General features: G+C 33.7%; 1 protein-coding gene across 1 annotated transcript; it reads right to left on the bottom strand.

Annotated features, from left to right (window-relative positions):
* Positions 1–5,256: 5,256 nt before the first annotated feature.
* Positions 5,257–7,524, bottom strand: LOC145595290 (uncharacterized). Its single transcript, XM_081651675.1, has 4 exons — positions 7,425–7,524; positions 7,053–7,139; positions 6,263–6,969; positions 5,257–6,176 (listed from the first exon to the last, which is right to left on the bottom strand). Exons 1-4 carry the CDS (start codon positions 7,510–7,512, stop codon positions 5,514–5,516), a joined length of 1,545 nt encoding a protein of 514 aa, XP_081507801.1. The 5' UTR covers positions 7,513–7,524; the 3' UTR covers positions 5,257–5,513.
* Positions 7,525–18,121: the final 10,597 nt, after the last annotated feature.

Here is an 18,121-nt window from a genome sequence, read left to right as displayed (position 1 = left end):
GCAAGACAATTTCCATACTACATATTGCACAAGAAAGTGAAATGAAGATCTTGGCATTACTCCGTAACATACTATAATCAAGCAGGAGTAAGTTCCAACCTTTATTCCCTGCAATATTGTTACGATTTGAATTTCTGTTGTAATACTACTCAAATCTTATAAGACTTGGGTTGAATTTTTAGATGGAAGATTTACGTCTACAACAAGCATAAGTTTAGAATTGTTTCTAGTTATATTTGACTTTGGATTCAGTTGATGGCTGGAATTTGATTTCAAACAATGAATTGGACTGAATATTGAACTATATGATTTGGTTGATGCAATCCCATGTCCATTATATGTTATATATGACATGTTTAAGTAAGAAGATTCAACAAATAATATGCCTTGAATTGATTTTCCGTGTAAGAGGGGTTTAAGCGCTACATGCCCCTATGGTTGCTCTGAAGCTAGTGATATCTATTATATTTTAACTACCATTTTCTATTGAGTTGTGTGTTTTCCTGTCTACTTTATACAGGTTTATCTAAAACTTTGTTAACTCATACATGGTTACAAGTGACTGGCCCTACTGAAGTTTCAGGTCTGAAAAACTGAAAATATTACTTTTCCTCTGTTATCCCCCTAGCTTCCCTCACTCCATTCAAAAGAATTGTATCTTTTGCATTTGCTCGTTGCAGTTTTTATGTGTTGTGATTCTGATTTATTCAAACGGTTTATATGCTTCTACATAATCTACTATCAATGATGCTGAGTTACTTGCAGATTGCGAACGAGAGGAATACCACAACCATAGTTTAATTTCGTCAAATCTGCTGTCGCTCCACCTTGCTATATTTGCTCCTGCTAATGATCAAAGGATGTGTTGTGAATTCAAGGCGAACAATTGGTCACAATGTGAACTTTCCTTGCAATGCAAGTAGATTAAGGAGCAGCAAAGTTGGAAATTTAATGAAGTTTTTTTTGTGAAGAAATGAGTAAATTTGTTCCACTACAACTAGTCACGAATGAAGTATATATAAGTTGGAATCAAATCTTTTGTAATCGAGAACTCATGACTATGAGATATTGTACAAGTACTGTAATATTTTAATATGGAATAAGAAAAAAAAAATTGGCCTGATTGTGCTGTGTATATATTGGTAATACAAGTTTCGATATGAAATATTTTTTTTGGTTGATATATTCTAGATCTTTTTATAAAGAATATGGAGAAGAGAAGAACTTCTTAGCCAAAAAAATATAGACAGAAAAAAGCGTCGCCAAATTACTAAAACATAGATTATATGAAATTCTGGACACAAAAAAGCGTCGCCAATAATAAGATTCTAGACATAAAAAAGCGTCACTAAATTTGAGAAAGTGCGCCAACTATTGTAATTTCGACGCTTCGTATAAAAATTTGGACAAATTATAGCGTCGAAATTTGCGACACTTTTTTGTGACACCGAATTTTCTCGACTCACTATTTCTCGACGCTTTTTTACAGCGTCGAGAAATAAATTTTCGACGCTTTTTAGCGTCGAAAAAAAGCCTAAAAAGCGTCCATAAAAGACGGATTTCCTAGTAGTGTTTAGTTTTCTACAGATCGGAGTATGGAGAAAAAAAAAACTATTTAATTTTACTCTTCCTTATTCATCAGTTCATCACATGCATGCATTACTCTATAAGCGATCAAGCAACTAGTCCAATACCAATACACGTGAATACTGAAACCATTAACTCTATTAGTGAAATTGTGGATCATTAATTAGCTTAGTTCGTTGGTTAAAGTCATAAGGGGGGTGATGGTTAAAGTCTTGAGGGGGGTGATATAGTATGAAATCAAATTATGTCTAGTTGTATATTATATCATTTGTATTGGCGCATTGCCCTTGTTGCTCTCTCTCTCTCTAAAAAAAAAAAAAACTATTCAGCGATTTATTATTTCGGTATTAGACAATGTTTTTTTTTTTTTTTTTTTTTTTTTTAATTATTCAGTTCCATTAAGTAAAATGTAAACCCATTTATGTTTGGTCTATTAAAATTGATTTTTAGGCGTTCATTTTTATGTTTTTAGGAATTCATTGTAATAACATAGTTTACAATGTTTTATGACATACTAAGGTCTAAGGGCACAAATTATTACCCTAATCATTCTTAATTCTTTAAATTGATCATAGGTTATTCTCTTTAACTCTTTAACGTTATGTACGCAAAATAAATAATGAATAATTGATTGCCGAAAAAAATGATTAATTTAATTGATTATGTATCAGAAATTCAGAATAGTTATGGATATATAGGAGCAGAAAGAAAATGAGAAATAATGTTTCTGAAAAAAAAAAAGAAAGAAAGAAAATGACAAATCTAAAATATCAGTTGATGACTTTTGCAAGATATATTGGTAAAAATCAGACTTAAAACAAATGCCCTGGAAAAGCATTCTACTATTGGACTCTCTTTTTTGATTGGTTCCACAAGACTCTCCTGGAAGCTTTTATGTGTATACTCTTAAAATAAAGTTGAACTTCATAGCTGGATGATTGAGAATTTGAGATGACACTAGGTTCCCTACTTCCTTCTTTCTCTCTTTCTTTCTCTCTTTTTTTTTTTTTTTAATTTGTTTTGGCCATGAAAATTACATATTCCCTTTAATTTGTTTCTTTAAATTGGTTAAAATTATTCCTTCAATTTGTTGCAATTATTGAAGCTCTTTCCCTAAATAATATTGTCTTTTTATCTAATTTTCAAAATACAGACACTTTTTTTTTTTTTTATAATTTTCCACTATACTGTCCACGTCATCGCTTTGTTTTTTTTTTCCACGGTTTGGTGATGATACCGCTACTTCAAGTAATTCCAGATTTTTAAAGAGAACAACTCCCTACCATTGCTAGGAGATGTGTCCGCCGCCGATGAACCTCCACCGCCAAAGTATTATGCCTAATCATTTTAGCCATTTCAATTCAATTATTAAATTTGTCAAATAATAATTTTAATGGAGAAATTGGAATCTGGAGTAAGTTTTGAGAGATGAGATTGGGATTGGGAGTTTTTCAATAATTATTTAGGGTTGGAATGTTGGATTTCAGATTTTAAATGGATTTATTTTGGATGAAGAGGATAAATGGAGTTGAAGCCAAACGGCGGTGAATGTCGATGTTCAAGCCTCTAGGATTTTTTCCGAGTTTTTAGAGTGTGGATTTAATTCATTTTCTTAACACGTCATTATAAATTTTAGTTGTAGCCAATTAAATAAGAGATTACTAAGTTCTTTTAAAGGATTAAATAATTCAAATACCATAAATTAGCAAATAAAATTTTAAGTTTAAATCAATTAAATATAAAATATTATCATTCGATAGTAAAAATGTACTCCCTCCGTCCTTTTATTACATGTCTATTTCTCAATTTGCACAAGAATTAAAAAAGTTAAAGATTCCTTAAAACTAAAAATTGGGAGTACAAATATGCATGTAGGGTTAGAGAGAGATAGAGAGAAAGAAAAAAGGTGGTTGAGAATTATGAAAGAGAAAGTATTGGGAATTGATGTAAAGTACAAAAAAGAAAAGGAAAAATGATGACAAATCATCAAAACAAGAATAATATTGGCAAAAAGTACAACCTATATATAGAAACATGCATTTAATTTTGATCACCCCAAAAAGGAATACAGAAATGTAATAAAGGGACGGATGGAGTAATAAATTTTAGCTAATAGATAAGGGCTTGTTTGGCATCATTTTTTGTTTTCAGTTTTCTGTTTTTTTGAAAAATAAAAACCAAAAACAGGAAACAAGAAAAAGGTGTTTTTACTTTTTTGTTGTCAGTTTCAAAATTATCATGATTTTAATAAGTCTAAATATTTTTTGATCCATTATGTAACATATGTAATATACTTTTAAAAAACAAAAAACCAAAAAACAGAAAACCACAGCGATGACAAACGGACCCTAAATAATAAAAATTATTTTAAAAAATTGAAACAAACGGATTTCATCTAGTATGATATACATACAAGATTACAAGCAAATCCGTACGCAGTAGCAATAACATGCTCACATCCAAATTAGCAAAATCTTCAATCAAAACACCCCCAAATCAAATTTCTCACTCTCACCTCTGTTCTTCACTTGCAAATTTCATCAATTTCTTCTCTTTCTCAATAATCCCACCTTACCAAATCAAAACAATAAATTCTTCAATCAATTAAATCTTCTCCATTTTTTTAATCCATAAAATGGGGATATTGTACGCCAATGGCAGCTCGAGGAACGGTGGTACTGGCGGAGTATACAGCGGCACATTTGCGCGGAAAATTCTGTTCTTTGTATGTCCTACGATTCACTTGGCCGTATGCTTCTTTCTCTCTCCATTATACTTGGTTAAATTTTGGAAGTTTTTGTTGAATTGTTAATTTTATGTTTTAATTGATAGTAAAATTAAGATAATTAATGAATTTTGAGGGGATTTTGGTGGTTTTAATCTTGGGTATTGAATATTTGATACAGTATAAGATTTGAGTTGAAGTTTGGGAATATTTGTTTTTAGTTTAATTGTTGATTAAGCTAAAATTATGTTTAAGGTTTTTAGTTTGCTGGTTGATTCCTATTATTAGTGAGTTGGAGTATTTTGAATAAAAAACCAATGATATGTAAAGTAGGATTGTTTATTCTGTTGAAAATAAAGTAAATAATTGATTTGGGAGAAAATCAAACTTTTTTCATTGACAAATTATGATTTTATAAACCCTAAGTCCCTAACCCAGCTTACTATGTACAGAGTACTTCCTCTGTTTTCTTTGAGATTAACTACATGAGTTAAATTAGAATGGTCTTGATAAAAGGATATGATGAACAAGGAGATCAACTTATCATTATATATGCTTTAAAAGCTTCTGAATACGAGGGCTTAAGTCTTTTTTAATAAACGAACCCAACACCTTCTGATCGAACATGAGGTCTAATGATAAGTATTTTTGTAAACTCGATTCCTCCTAAAAATGAGGTCTTATGAGTTATGATAAGTTTTTTGATAAACACTATACGATGTGTACTAGATTACTCGTAAGTTGTAACTTTGTGAGCTTGGCTTATAGGCTATGCAATAAATTGTAGACATGTTATGATCAAAAGTGTTTCTAATTCCTGTCACTTCCAATCCATCCAGTTCCTCTTTAGTATCAATGCACTATTAGATATGCTTTTACAAGAGAGAGTTGAAGCCTGAATGAAGGTATATGTAAGCATGTAGAATCACACAACATAACAACCTTTGATCATACATAATGTTGCTGTTTATTCATCACTGCGTTATTACATTAATTAGTACCATATATAGCCAAAGATGGAAGAACTAAACACGCTTCACGCCCATATATATGACAGTAGTGGAAAATATGATAGGGGGGAAATTAAACAAAGGTAAATGATTACAACAACAACACTTTGATGCTAAAGAATACAAAAAACTGAACTGAGTGAGCTGAGAGGCACCACACTGCAGAAATCATACTGCTTGAGGGTTCAAAGTCACACGATCTTGCTCAATGGAGCATCTTTATCTTTAGGATCTTCTGCGCACCTAGACTTAGGAAGAGCGTTACCAAACCTTAAAATGCAGTGCTTTAAAATGTGAAGAAGTTCTTTGTAGAAGGGAATATAGGATAGCAGAAAGATTATTACGGGGAAGAAAGCAACTATATATAGTGCAATCTTGGTCCAATGCTCCTTGGAGTTGATGGTGAGAATAATAGTAGCTGCGAAGGATACCATCATCATTGACACTGACAGGAAGAGGAGGGTCAAGCCCAGTAGCAGTCTTTGAGGAAGAGTTCTTTGGAAGTCTTTCAACCGAAATTGTGAGGTAAGTATCGTGAGAAAGATTACCACTGCTGTTAACCCGAATCCAAGTGAAAGAACATCAGTTACCGTGAATACAAGGAATAAAGGATGCCCAAGGAGGACCGGGAGGCCTGTACGTTCATCTGGACCTCCCGGTACTGTATACGCAGCAGCAAAGGCAACTGTGGCTATAAGAATGGTTACCACTGTACAGTGCTCTGCAGTTTGCTTCAAAAAGTCTTTGGCCTTCTCACGAAGCTCTGCATTCGTCTTGGCAAACAATTCCCGGGCAGTCAAATTATCCTCATTCCTGTGATTGATCAGGAAATTTGGACAAAGATCTTCCAATGTCTGTATATACACATAGACATATCATATAATTCATAAAACTCCGATCCAAGTTTAAGAACAGTAGAACATATAAATATGATAATTACCTCTAATAAATTCAATTCATCAGACAATTGTTGCAATGGAGTTTTGATTTTTGTGTCCATAAGAATTTCTTCTTCGGTTGTTAACTCTACACTTTTCTTTGTATCCTCATTAGTTTTCCCTAGAATGGATGACTTGTGACCAACCTTGTGCATAATTGTGTTAAAGTGTTTGTCTACGGCTGTTAATTGGCCCCTCCTGAAAAGTTTTTTCTCAGTAACAATGTTGAGAATCTCTTGGTTGCGACTCCTGATTGCAACATGGAACAAATTTTCTTGATTACGATTTAAGTAGTCCACAGCCTGAGGGTAAGTTTCCAGTATCTTTTCGACAATCTCAATACAACCTTTCTTAGCTGCCAAATGTAATGGAGCTTCATCGTCGCCTATACTATTTTCTGGATTTGTTTTGTTTGATGAATGCATATCGTCATGACCTGTAGGTGGCTCCTTTGAATGACCCTCATCTCCAGACTTATTTGAATGACCCTCTTCTCCAGATTTGTCATCTGATTTGGTGATGTCGTGAGCTACTTTCCACATTAGACCTGGCCTTGGGCGTCTAATAGCAGGAGTTAGCGTATTTGGCATAAGTGTGCTCTTCCAAGAAGTATCTGATTCAATCAACTTTTGGGCAAGCTTTAGCGCATCCTCGTTGCCCTTCTTCAGCTTTCTAACTTCTTCTATCATGGGAAATTTGCAGCCTAAGACTATACAGCAGTAAACTATAAGCCATTGTAACAGGTAGTATAGACTCATACGCACTAACAAATCTTGTACTTACAGTTGCTACCTGATATAATATTAGTAGCTTTTCGGATTATGCCAACCTCTCCGGTTGTGTCTTTTCCACTTGTGTCTTGATTATCAGTTGAAACAACTGTAAATGAAAAAAAAAAAAGCAAACATATGAAGATATAGCTTTACATGACTAAAAATAAACTACGGGGTATGGAGTGGACTAAGATCATGCAATGGATGAGTAACGTCTTCACTAATCACTTAATCAGTAATCAAACAGTTTTTGCTCTCATAGAGCTAAAAATTCGACAATACTTGTTACCACAGACGGAGAAGACAAACCTGTGATAGATTTTTTTTTAGGCCAAACATGACATTCTTGCAATAATTTTTGATAAAGAAAGATGGTGCGCTACATATATACCTGAGTAGATAAGCGTTTGTAGAGGTCCTAATTTAGTTCCACTTTTGAATGCTGTTGGACTGCGCGCAAGCATTTGAAGAGCAGTCATTTTATGACCATCTTTTTCATTATATAGCGCTGGATATCTCTCAGCTATATCAAGCGCAACATCTACAAATAACAGTTTACAAGTTTAAGGTCTCGGAATCTTATAATATAATATCATTGAACGTCAAAACATATAATGATCCTAACAGACTAACATCCATATATATAACGTAAGGAAGCATAAAAAGGATGATTGATTTTGATAAAGATCTTAAGAAACTGACCAAATTTTCTTGTGAGGATAGCCATGTGAAGAATGGTCATGTTATCATTGCGTTTTAAGAAGTGGAGGTGTTCATGCCATCCATAGTTGTGTGATTGACAATACTCGTCAACTTTGTGTACTAGATATGCGTACATACGTCTCCTGCCAAAGCGGATAGCCTCAAGAAGAGGAGACTCACCCCAAGTATTACTTACCTCTAGCAGTTGAGGTACTTTGTTCAACAGCTTCTCAATAAATGGAATTCCTTTGTTGGAGGTGGCTGCGTCATGGAGCACCGTGCATCCCCAAGCATTATCTAGTGTAGATAGTTTGTCGAAGAGATCATCCTTAGACAACGTATCATCAAAAACTATATCCAAAAGTTTATCTGCTAAATCAAAGTTTTTAAGGTAGCATGCCATTTGAAGCACGGTTGATTTGTGCAAGGTCATATGATACAACGGACCAGCTCTAGTGTTTTTGCAAAGCTCTATAACCTCGTCATTCATATCATGACTAAGGGCGTAGGTAATCCTGGCTGTTAGCTTATCATTTTGGCTTGGACCTTCAACCGCCATGATGATAGGCCAAAGAGATTGGAATTTGGATGAGGGGAAGCAAGGATATGGCTCTACTCAAACCTCAAGATATGGAGTTAATTTATAGGCAACCAACTTCACACTATTTAATACAGTAGAACTTTTTTTAGGGCCGAACTACATACGCCAAAGGAAGTTTACTTTTTCAAAATAAAAAATATTCCCTTTTCCCTTTTTTTTTTTATAAATAATAGTCATGTTTATAAAGCCATATTATAATAAAGTTTACTCATGATATACATTTATTTTTTTAAGAAACGTTTCATTTATTCAGATCATATTGGTACATTTTTTTTAATTAGAAACTAACAATTCACAACTTTTATTATTTTTTAACGTGATAACCTATTCCGAACATACTGTATAATATATAGATTGTGAGATGCTGAGATGAATGTGAAGGATCCATAGTTTGCTTCAATCATTGATTTCTGTAGTTTTTAATTAGATGCCTTTACGTGCTTTAGATTTCCTTGCACTTATAAAATAATATTGTGCCTTTCACTTGGTCAATTAAGATTATTCAAGTTAATAAGGAGTACAAAGTACAACATGTTTTCTTTAATTTTTTAAAAATCAAACTCTCTTTGGATGGCAACAGAGGATGCATGCTAATCGAATGCTATACTTATCCAATAATCTTAGCTTGAAAATACATATATAGGATTTTCTTAAGAGTAGTAAACCACGTAGGTCAATTCGTGTTAATTATTCTTGATCCTATTTACTGGTTAATAGAATTGATGTTAGGTTTTTTTTTTCATAGTCTTGGTATATATTCCTCTTGTCTCAACTTCTCAACAAAGTTAAAGGTAAGTTCGTGTTCACAATCTCTAATATGACTATACAACTAACATACAAGTACTAGTGTAACTTTATCATATCATATACTTGTAGATAAGTGTGTCCATTACAACAACACTTTGTATCGCGCTCTTAAAATGATGGAGTTTATTTCACTTTAATGGGTCAATTTAAATTCGTGGAATACCATTACTATAAAATTGTCACATGTAAACTACATATACAATGTAATATTGATATCTTTTTACAGTTCTTAATCAATTAAGAAATTGTCGTAATACCAAAAAGAAAAGAAAAAAGAAAAAACCAACACAGCATATGAATACGGAGAGTCGGAGACCTTTCAGTTTTTAATCTTCAGAAATTTCATATATATATAGTTGCAAATCTTAAAAAATTTCGTATATATATAACTGCAACGCTTCAGCTTTTATACTCTTTTATCATTAATGATTTATAATTAAGTTAAACTAATTTATTTTAGGAAATACTATGACAATTTTTTTAAAAAATTATTTTAACTTAATAGTAGTTGAGGTTATCTATTATATAATTAAGTTATGTATTGACAAACGTACAAAGAATTGAAAGAAGTATAAAAGTGTACCCCAGTCACTTATCCATTGATCAAAAGCAAATTCCCATTTTTTATTAAGTTGGCCTAAAAGAGATACTCCTACAAGATAGTAGAAATAGAATCACAACTTGAGAGCTTTATTTGGACATTATTACCTTATTACCTTATGCTTCAAGATTAATTGCCAAGAAAATAGTACAAAGTATATGCTCTATTAAGAATTAAGATCTTAGCGCATTATATATATTGGACGATGAATAAAATCACTAACACAAAATTTGTGAATAAATTTGAAATAACATAAGTATATTGTATATATGATTGGTCTTGGAATAGATTCCTCTAAGGCCTCATCTTTTGATAAAGAGAGAAATTCTCGTTGTGACATCTTCCAACATAAGCCATAACAATCATAGGCCAGACATCTTGGGAATAGTATAATTAAAGAGTAAATGTGTTACACGATTTTTTCTATTAACTTTATTTTCTACATTAAGATGGAAGGACACACTTATAGAGTTATAGATAATGAGAATTGACTTTGGTTCTCGAGTATCATCCCTAATATATAATTAATCAACTAAACTACTTAATGTCTTAATATATACTTGTATATCTTAATTACACATTAAATTACAATAAGCTTTTTAAGCATCTATACTCAACGGTTGAATGCGGCTGGATGCACCCAATAGTTTGCGTTGTTTTTATTTTAACACTTTTCGTTTACATGTGATATTAGAGTATTCAATATTCATGCTTGTGCTTTATTTTTCTACGGATTGGAGCATTTTTTTTTTTAAATATCTCTAATAATCTCTCATATATTCATCAAAATGCAGTACTCTCTAAGCGATCAAGCAACTTGGCCAATATTCTATCAGCGATTTTTGTATGACCAATTAGCTTAGTTGGTTAAAGTTTTTAGGGTGGTGATGCAACCTAGAATCAAATCCTATCTACACATATATCATTTGTCCTTGTAACTCTCTATACACCAAAATAAATTTACTACTTCTCAATAACATATAGTTACAAATATTAATGGTTAAAGTTGTGCCTTAACATATGTGACAATCAAAGTAGTGCGATTATTATGAAATTAAGATAGTAATATTTTTATAAAGCAGTCCAAGTTTAGGTGTCGATAGGGGTGAGCACGGATCGGATATCCGATCCGAAAATGGTTTTCGGATCGGATATCCGTATCCGAAAATTAGGATATTTGAAATCCGATATCCGATCCGAAAGCTTCGGATATCCGAAATTTTCGGATCGGATACGTCGGATATCTAGTATCCGATCCTTTCATTAGTATTGATCCTTTCTTTTGCAGAATATTAACCACAAATTACAAAATATTAAACCACAAAAATCAAATTTCAACATACAAAATTCAGAATCTAAAGACAACTAGAAATTGATGAGCAATAACTTAGAATCAACTAATTAAAATCAACAATATAAGGCAAAAAAATAATCAGCCTATATTATACTTAAAATACACTTATTGAAATCAACAGACAAGAATGAAGAACAAAAAAATGAAATTGTGAGAAGAGCGAAAAGTGGAAGAAGCTGTGAGGTGAAGAGAGTAGCCGCCGCTACCACCATCAAATTGGAGAAGCCACCGTCGATTTGGGACTGAGATATGAGAGGAGACGCCGTCGATTTAGGAGCGCAATGAGGATTACGGTTGCAGGTTAAGGTGGTTGGAAGGGGTCGATTTGGGTTTTTGTTGCTGGTGGGAAAGGGCGGCGCAGTACGACAGTAGGGGTGGGAGTTGACCACCGGGAGGAGGGGGAAGGCTCAAGGCTGTTGAACGAGAATAGAGGAGAGAGGAGAAATGGAGAATGAAAGATCAGAGAAGGAGAAGAGAGGAGAGAGAAAAGGGCGGTGAGGTGGGTTGAAGGAATGGTTTAGGACTTTAGGGTTTCTTGTTAGGGTATTTGGGCCTTTGGGGGGTATTTGGGCTTCTGGGGGTATGTGGGTTTGCTGGTCTGCTGGATGTAGCGATTTTTGGGTAGCATTTCGGATATCGGCTCGGATATCCGATATTTGATATCCGATATCCGACTTTTTTCGGATATCGGATATCCGAAATTTAAATTTTTGATATCCGATATCCGATCCGATATCCGATTTATCCGGATCGGATATCCGATCCGAAATCAAATTCGGATCGGGTATCCATAATTTTCGGATCGGATGCGGATCGGATCATCGGATTTTCAAATTTTCAGATAGTTTTGCTCAGTCCTAGGTGTCGATCCAAATGGTTGGTAATAGATTAAAGGCCCTTCATAAGTACTAAGGGCACGAATTAAGTTTCGATTTTACCCTAATTATTCTTTACAGTGATCATAGATTATTCTAAGCCTCTAAGATTATGTACGCAAAAGAACAGATGATTATGTATAAGAATAGTGATAATGACTAAAAGAAATGACAAATCAAAATTAAAATACCAATTGACTTTTGCAAGAAATTGGTAAACATCAGACTTAAAACAAATGCCTTGAAAAAGCATTCTATTATTGGACTCTCTTTTTGGTTCCACAAGACTCTCCTGGAAGACTTTGTGTGTATTACTCTCAAAATAGCTGGATGATTGAGATGACACTAAGTTCCTTTGTTTTGGCCACCAAAATTACATATTCCCTTTATTTCTTTGATTTGGATGAAGTTATTCCTTTAATTTGGTTGCAATTATTGTGACAACGTAAATCAATAATAACAGTAGAATAAAGCGTGTGACAGTGAGACATAAGATGATAAAAAAAAATACGAAAATTAAATTTCCAAGAAAAATAATTACAATTTCAAGAGCTCGATTAAAATGTATATTTTAATTAAAAATCTGAGAAGAATCACGTAAAATACACTGTATATATGTTTTTTTTTCTTTTTTTTAATCTTTTCTAGTGCATAAAATGTTGATCAAAGGAATGCAAGTAGATCGCATAACTTGACAACACATTGCAACTCTTTATTAAACATTTAATACAATATGATTGATATACATGCAATATTAGTAAAAAAAAACGCAAGAGCATTACATACAAATATACAATAACTCTATATAGATTGCTTATAGAAGATGAAAATCACACCCTCCTCAAAGAAGTATGCCGAGCAGGCCTCGAAACGCAGGCGAATCTAGGAAGAGACTTACCAATCTTCTTAACCCAGTAATTAAGAGTCTTAACAAGATTTATGTAGAGAGGAATATAAGATAACATAAAGATACAAATAGGAAAAAAAGCAACAATATAAAGTGCAGTTTTAGTCCATCGTTCTTTTGTATTTACCATTAGAAGAATTGTTGCTGCGAATGCTACCATCATCATTGTCACTGATAAAAACAGTAAAGTAAAACCCAGCAGCAATTTCTGCGGGAGTGATCGTCGAAAGTCTTTTAACTGATAAGACGACGTCAGTATAGCCAGAAATACGATGACTGCTGTCAAGGCGAAACCAAGGGAGAGTACATCAGTCACGGTAAAGACTAGGAAGAATGGGAGCCCTATGAGTAGAGGGTAGCCTGTAGATTGATTTGGACCGCCGGGTATTGTGTAAGCTGCAGCAAAGGCGACTGTGGCAATTAGGATGATGACCACGGTGGTTGTGCTCTGCTGTACGTTTTAGCCAGTCCTTGGCCTCGATACGAAGTTTTTCGTTGTTCAGGGCGAATAGTTCATCAGCGGTCATCATTTGATCGTTGCGGTGGTTCACTAGGTAGCTTGGACAAGTATTTTCTAAGTACTCCATATAATGTCACAACAAAACATGAGACACGTAACTAGTCAGTTCAGTTAACTTATTAGTTTTGGCTCCTTTTCAACGTTGCATATAATATAGTCACAGTAAATTAAAACAATAAGGAAACAATAAAAAGTGAGACACGTAACTAGTCAGTTCAGTTAACTTTATCAATTTCAGCTCCTTTTCAGCTAACTTCAAGTACTTCAATCAACAACGTTTGTAGGACTAGTCATTGCACTTAGCTTGTATCAAATTGTTTAGGGCATTAAAAAGTTGCAAATGACTAGTCCTACAAACGTTATGACTGGAATAATAGAAGTATTTTAGTGTTATATTAAAAAAATACGAAGTATGAAAGGTAGGTAATGATGTTGCATATAATAATATTGTACCTCTAGCAACAGCAAGTCATCCGACAATTGTAGCACGGGACTTTTCATCTTGGTACCCGGAAGAACATCCCGTGGGCATCCAACCATGTGTAAGATGGAGTTGTTTTTGTTATCAACAGCTCCAAGTAAGCCTATATGAGGTGCAAATTGTTGTTCAACTAGCTTAAAAATTGACATGTTTCGACTTTTGACAGCTACATGTAACACATTTTCTTGATTATGATTTATATAGTTCACTGCCTGTGGATACATGTCTAGTATCTCTGCGACGATCTCAATACATCCTTTCCTAGCCGCCAAAAGCAATGGAGCTTCATCACTGTCCGAAACACCGCCTCTATAAATTGTTTCCCCTCTTTCTATGTCAAAGTACTGATCATGTTGTTGTTGGTCGTCTTCTCTAGAGTCGTCATCAATTATAGGAATGACACCCATGATAACGGGAGTAACCTCAGCTCGTGGCTCGTGCGTGTCCTTCCAAGATGTGTCGTGTTGAATCAAAATCTTGGCAAGATCTAGCGCATCCTTGTGCCCTCTTTTCACCTCTTTGATTTCTTCTATCATAGGTAATATCCAGCATGATTTACCTACATATATAGTCAAATAGTACAAATGACTCGATCAATATAACAAGCTATTACCTTCGTTAATTTTTTATTGCAAATTGCAATAAATTTTTTTTTATATCTCACAAATAATTAATACCACTTTGTTACAACTAAAAATTGACAGATGTAATAAATACTTTGTACTGTATTATCAGTCATATCTTACTAACCGATGCTTAATGTGTATCCAAAGGCTTTTAGGATTATGTTTGCTTCTTTGATTGTGCCTTTTTCATCAATTGAGACACCTAAAAAAAAGTATATTTCATTATTACCTTCTACAAACCAAAATTTATAAGTTTTAAAAGCTATTAATGTTCCAAAAATCTCAACTAATTGTAATATAAATCCATATGTACAGAAAAAAGAGCTCAAAATACATACTAGAGTAAAGAAGTTCCTTTATGAACCCAAATTCTGTTCCACTTTTGAATGCTGCTGGAGTACAAGCAAGAATTTGAAGAGCAGTCATATTTTGAGCTCGTATACCACAAAGATAGGGATATTTTCTTGCTATCATAAGCGCCATATCTGTTTGTTACATTAATAATTAGTCATGCGACATCTACAATACTAACATAGATGATAGATCTGTAAACCACATATTTAATTTATTAGAGATGGTTATTATTTATTGATAAAGCCGGAAAAAAATATTTAATAAACTCACCAAAGTTTCTTGTGAGGATAGCCATGTGAAGAATGGTGGTGCCATCGTCTCTTTGGAAGAAGTATAGATGTGTAAATTCTTTGTTCAATTCACAAAATTTATCTACCTCCTCAGCAAGGTACTCAAAGATTTTCCTCCTTCCATAGCGAGTAGCTCGGAAGATACAAGACTCACCACATTTGTTACGCGCTTGTATCAAGTCAGGAACTTTGTGCAACATCTTCCTAACCAATTCAAGTCCTTGGTTAGATGTGGACGCGTCATGAAGTATGGTGTCTCCCCAAGCATTTGTTCGTTCAATAAGTACATTGAGAGAATTCTTAGGCAAACCATCTAAAAGTTTATTAGCTAACTCAAACTTCTTGGAGTAACATGCTAAGTGTAGCACCGTGGAATTGTTTATGGTGCAATAATGTAACGAATGATCAGGTGCTTTTTTGCAAAGGTCAAAGACCTCGTCGTTGTGATTGTTGCAGAGGGCGCGGTATAGTTTTGTTTGTAGCTCATCAACGGCCATGGTCATAGACCGCGGAAATTCAAAAGAACGAAGGAAAAACGCAAACAATATTAGAGAAGTTATTAAGCAAGAGTTGATGCAAGAAGAATATATGTTACAGTACCTTATATAGTTATATTATATGCTAAAATTTATCTACCTATACTTTTCTTAAATTATGTCATTGTCCTTTGTTACGAAAAGCATATGAAAATTGAATATATGCTCAAAAAACACATACTTATGCTAAATGTAAATTGAAGATGCTACAATTGTCCAACAATCTTGGAATTATACTCAATAAAATTGTCTCAATTAGGAAAGTATATATGCCAAGTACAAATTATAAGCAACAAGAAGTACTCCAGGCAAATCACGTTACGGAGTGGTTCTCTATATAATTTTGATGTTCTGCACATACGAGCTAAGTGTAAAATTAAAGATGTATTATTGTTGTTGTTAGTTATAAATTACTACTTACGAGTACTATTTTTAAACACCAACATGTATACATGAAACATGAATATGCGAGTTAATAGTTGTTTTAGTACTAAAATGGTCATACCCATTTTAGTCTAGGGTAATTCTACCCATATAAGTCCAAAGGACATAAAAAGGTATAAAAGGCCCCAAATTAGTCAAATGCATTAATATGGCTTTATAACAGCCTTCATATGTACTACTAAGGCTCACAAAACACACTCATGTACTACTATAAATATCCCTCAAGGGACCATAGGTAAAGGATCTCACTCTTACACTAAGATGACCATACTCCTCCACTCTCTCTCCCCTAAACTCCTCAAAATATGCATTGTTTGGCTATTAACTTGGGCGTCGGAAGCTTCACCTCGGGGTCCTCCCCCGGGGCTTGGTGTTCATTTTGCAAGTCCTTTCAAGGTCCAAATTTGAGGTCCACAAGGAGCCCTCCAAGGCCCAGTTAGCTCATTTTTTGCCGAAACAATAGCTATTGTCATATGGTATCATAGTTGGGGCCCATTTGGGTGTCCTATTGTACCTTTATAATGCTTCCACATTAAAAGTTGAGGAGAACAAAACTTTCCTTAGCTTATATGGGTAATACCGCAACATCTCAACCTAGTAAAGGTTTTTTGGGTAGGATTAGGGCTGGCAATTTCACCCGAACTCATGGATAATCGAACCACCTGATCCGATCAAATAATGGATGAAACCCCGAAAAAACACGAATTTTACATGGATGATGGATGGGTCGGGTGATTGTCGGGTCGGATTCGGGTGGAGCTTCATCCATCCATCACCCGACCCATCCATCCATCCACTTATATTTTTTACTAAATTTCAAATATTTTGTTACCTATTTATAATACTACATAAGTATATACTTCATGTATACTAGTAATATAAGTTAAACTTCGTATAATAGTGTGAATGTTGGAAAATTTAAAGATTTTGTCAACTATTTAGTAAATTATTAGTTTATGTATATTAGTATTATGACTAAAGGATGGTGTATTTTATTTCACCCGTTATTCACCCGATTCATCTGCGGATGATGGATAGATTGGATGTGGATGAAGAATTAAATGGTGATGGATAGGATGGATGACGAATGGATCGTTGGCAAATGGAGGTGGATTAAGCTCCACCCGATCCACCTTCGATCCATTGTCAGCCCTAGGTTGGACTTTTGTCCTACAACAAAGTAAATCCTTACGGGATAAGGCTTTGGGATAATAATATCACACTAATAGGCTCGTATTAACTTGTAGACCTGTAGTGTTACGATTGTTTTCAAAATTTACCAAATATTATTGTTGCATATTGCAGATTTGCACATGTATACAAAATACTGTTACTGTGGTACATATAAACCATATATTATACTATTTATGGAAAATAATATTCCCCCCGTTAGAATTGCATTAAACATTAATTACATCGATCAAAGAGTAATTTTTGTCATGTTTATAGAACACATGTCTCATGACTCTAGTATTTTGGCACTACATTCGCACGCTTGTTTATTAATGACACCGATCAAAGAGTAGCTTTGAACATATTTGAAAATTTTAAATACTTTTTGTAACCCCGCACAATTTTTTACCAACAAATCAAGTACTCATATAGCGTAGAAGAAGATAGATTCATACATTCATACGCTATGAGTTATATACTTATATGTTTGGTATGATTATGAAATATACGAGTACGAAATATGCAGTCTATTTTTTTTCCTGACGAAATAAGTCTAAATTAGTGGTGGTTTATTTGTCAAAAGAAACATAAGTACAAAATATGAAGTCTTTTTTTTTTTTTTTTTTTTTTTTGGACATAAGAAGTCTAAATTAGTGGTGGTTTATTTGTCAAAAGAAACGTGCATCAAAGTTGTCATGGTAATTGGGCTTTGTGGGTTGGGCTGCTAATGATTTGAAGAAGATGTTACAAATGCTGGCCTTGCATGTTTTGTAATGAAAAAACCCAAAAAAAAAAAAAAAAAAAGAAAGAAAGAAAT

The sequence above is a fragment of the Chenopodium album genome, chromosome 19, assembly GCF_948465745.1.
Source record: "Chenopodium album chromosome 19, dcCheAlbu1.1, whole genome shotgun sequence".
NCBI classification, from domain to species: domain Eukaryota; kingdom Viridiplantae; phylum Streptophyta; class Magnoliopsida; order Caryophyllales; family Amaranthaceae; genus Chenopodium; species Chenopodium album.
This window is presented reverse-complemented; position numbering and strand designations above follow the sequence as displayed.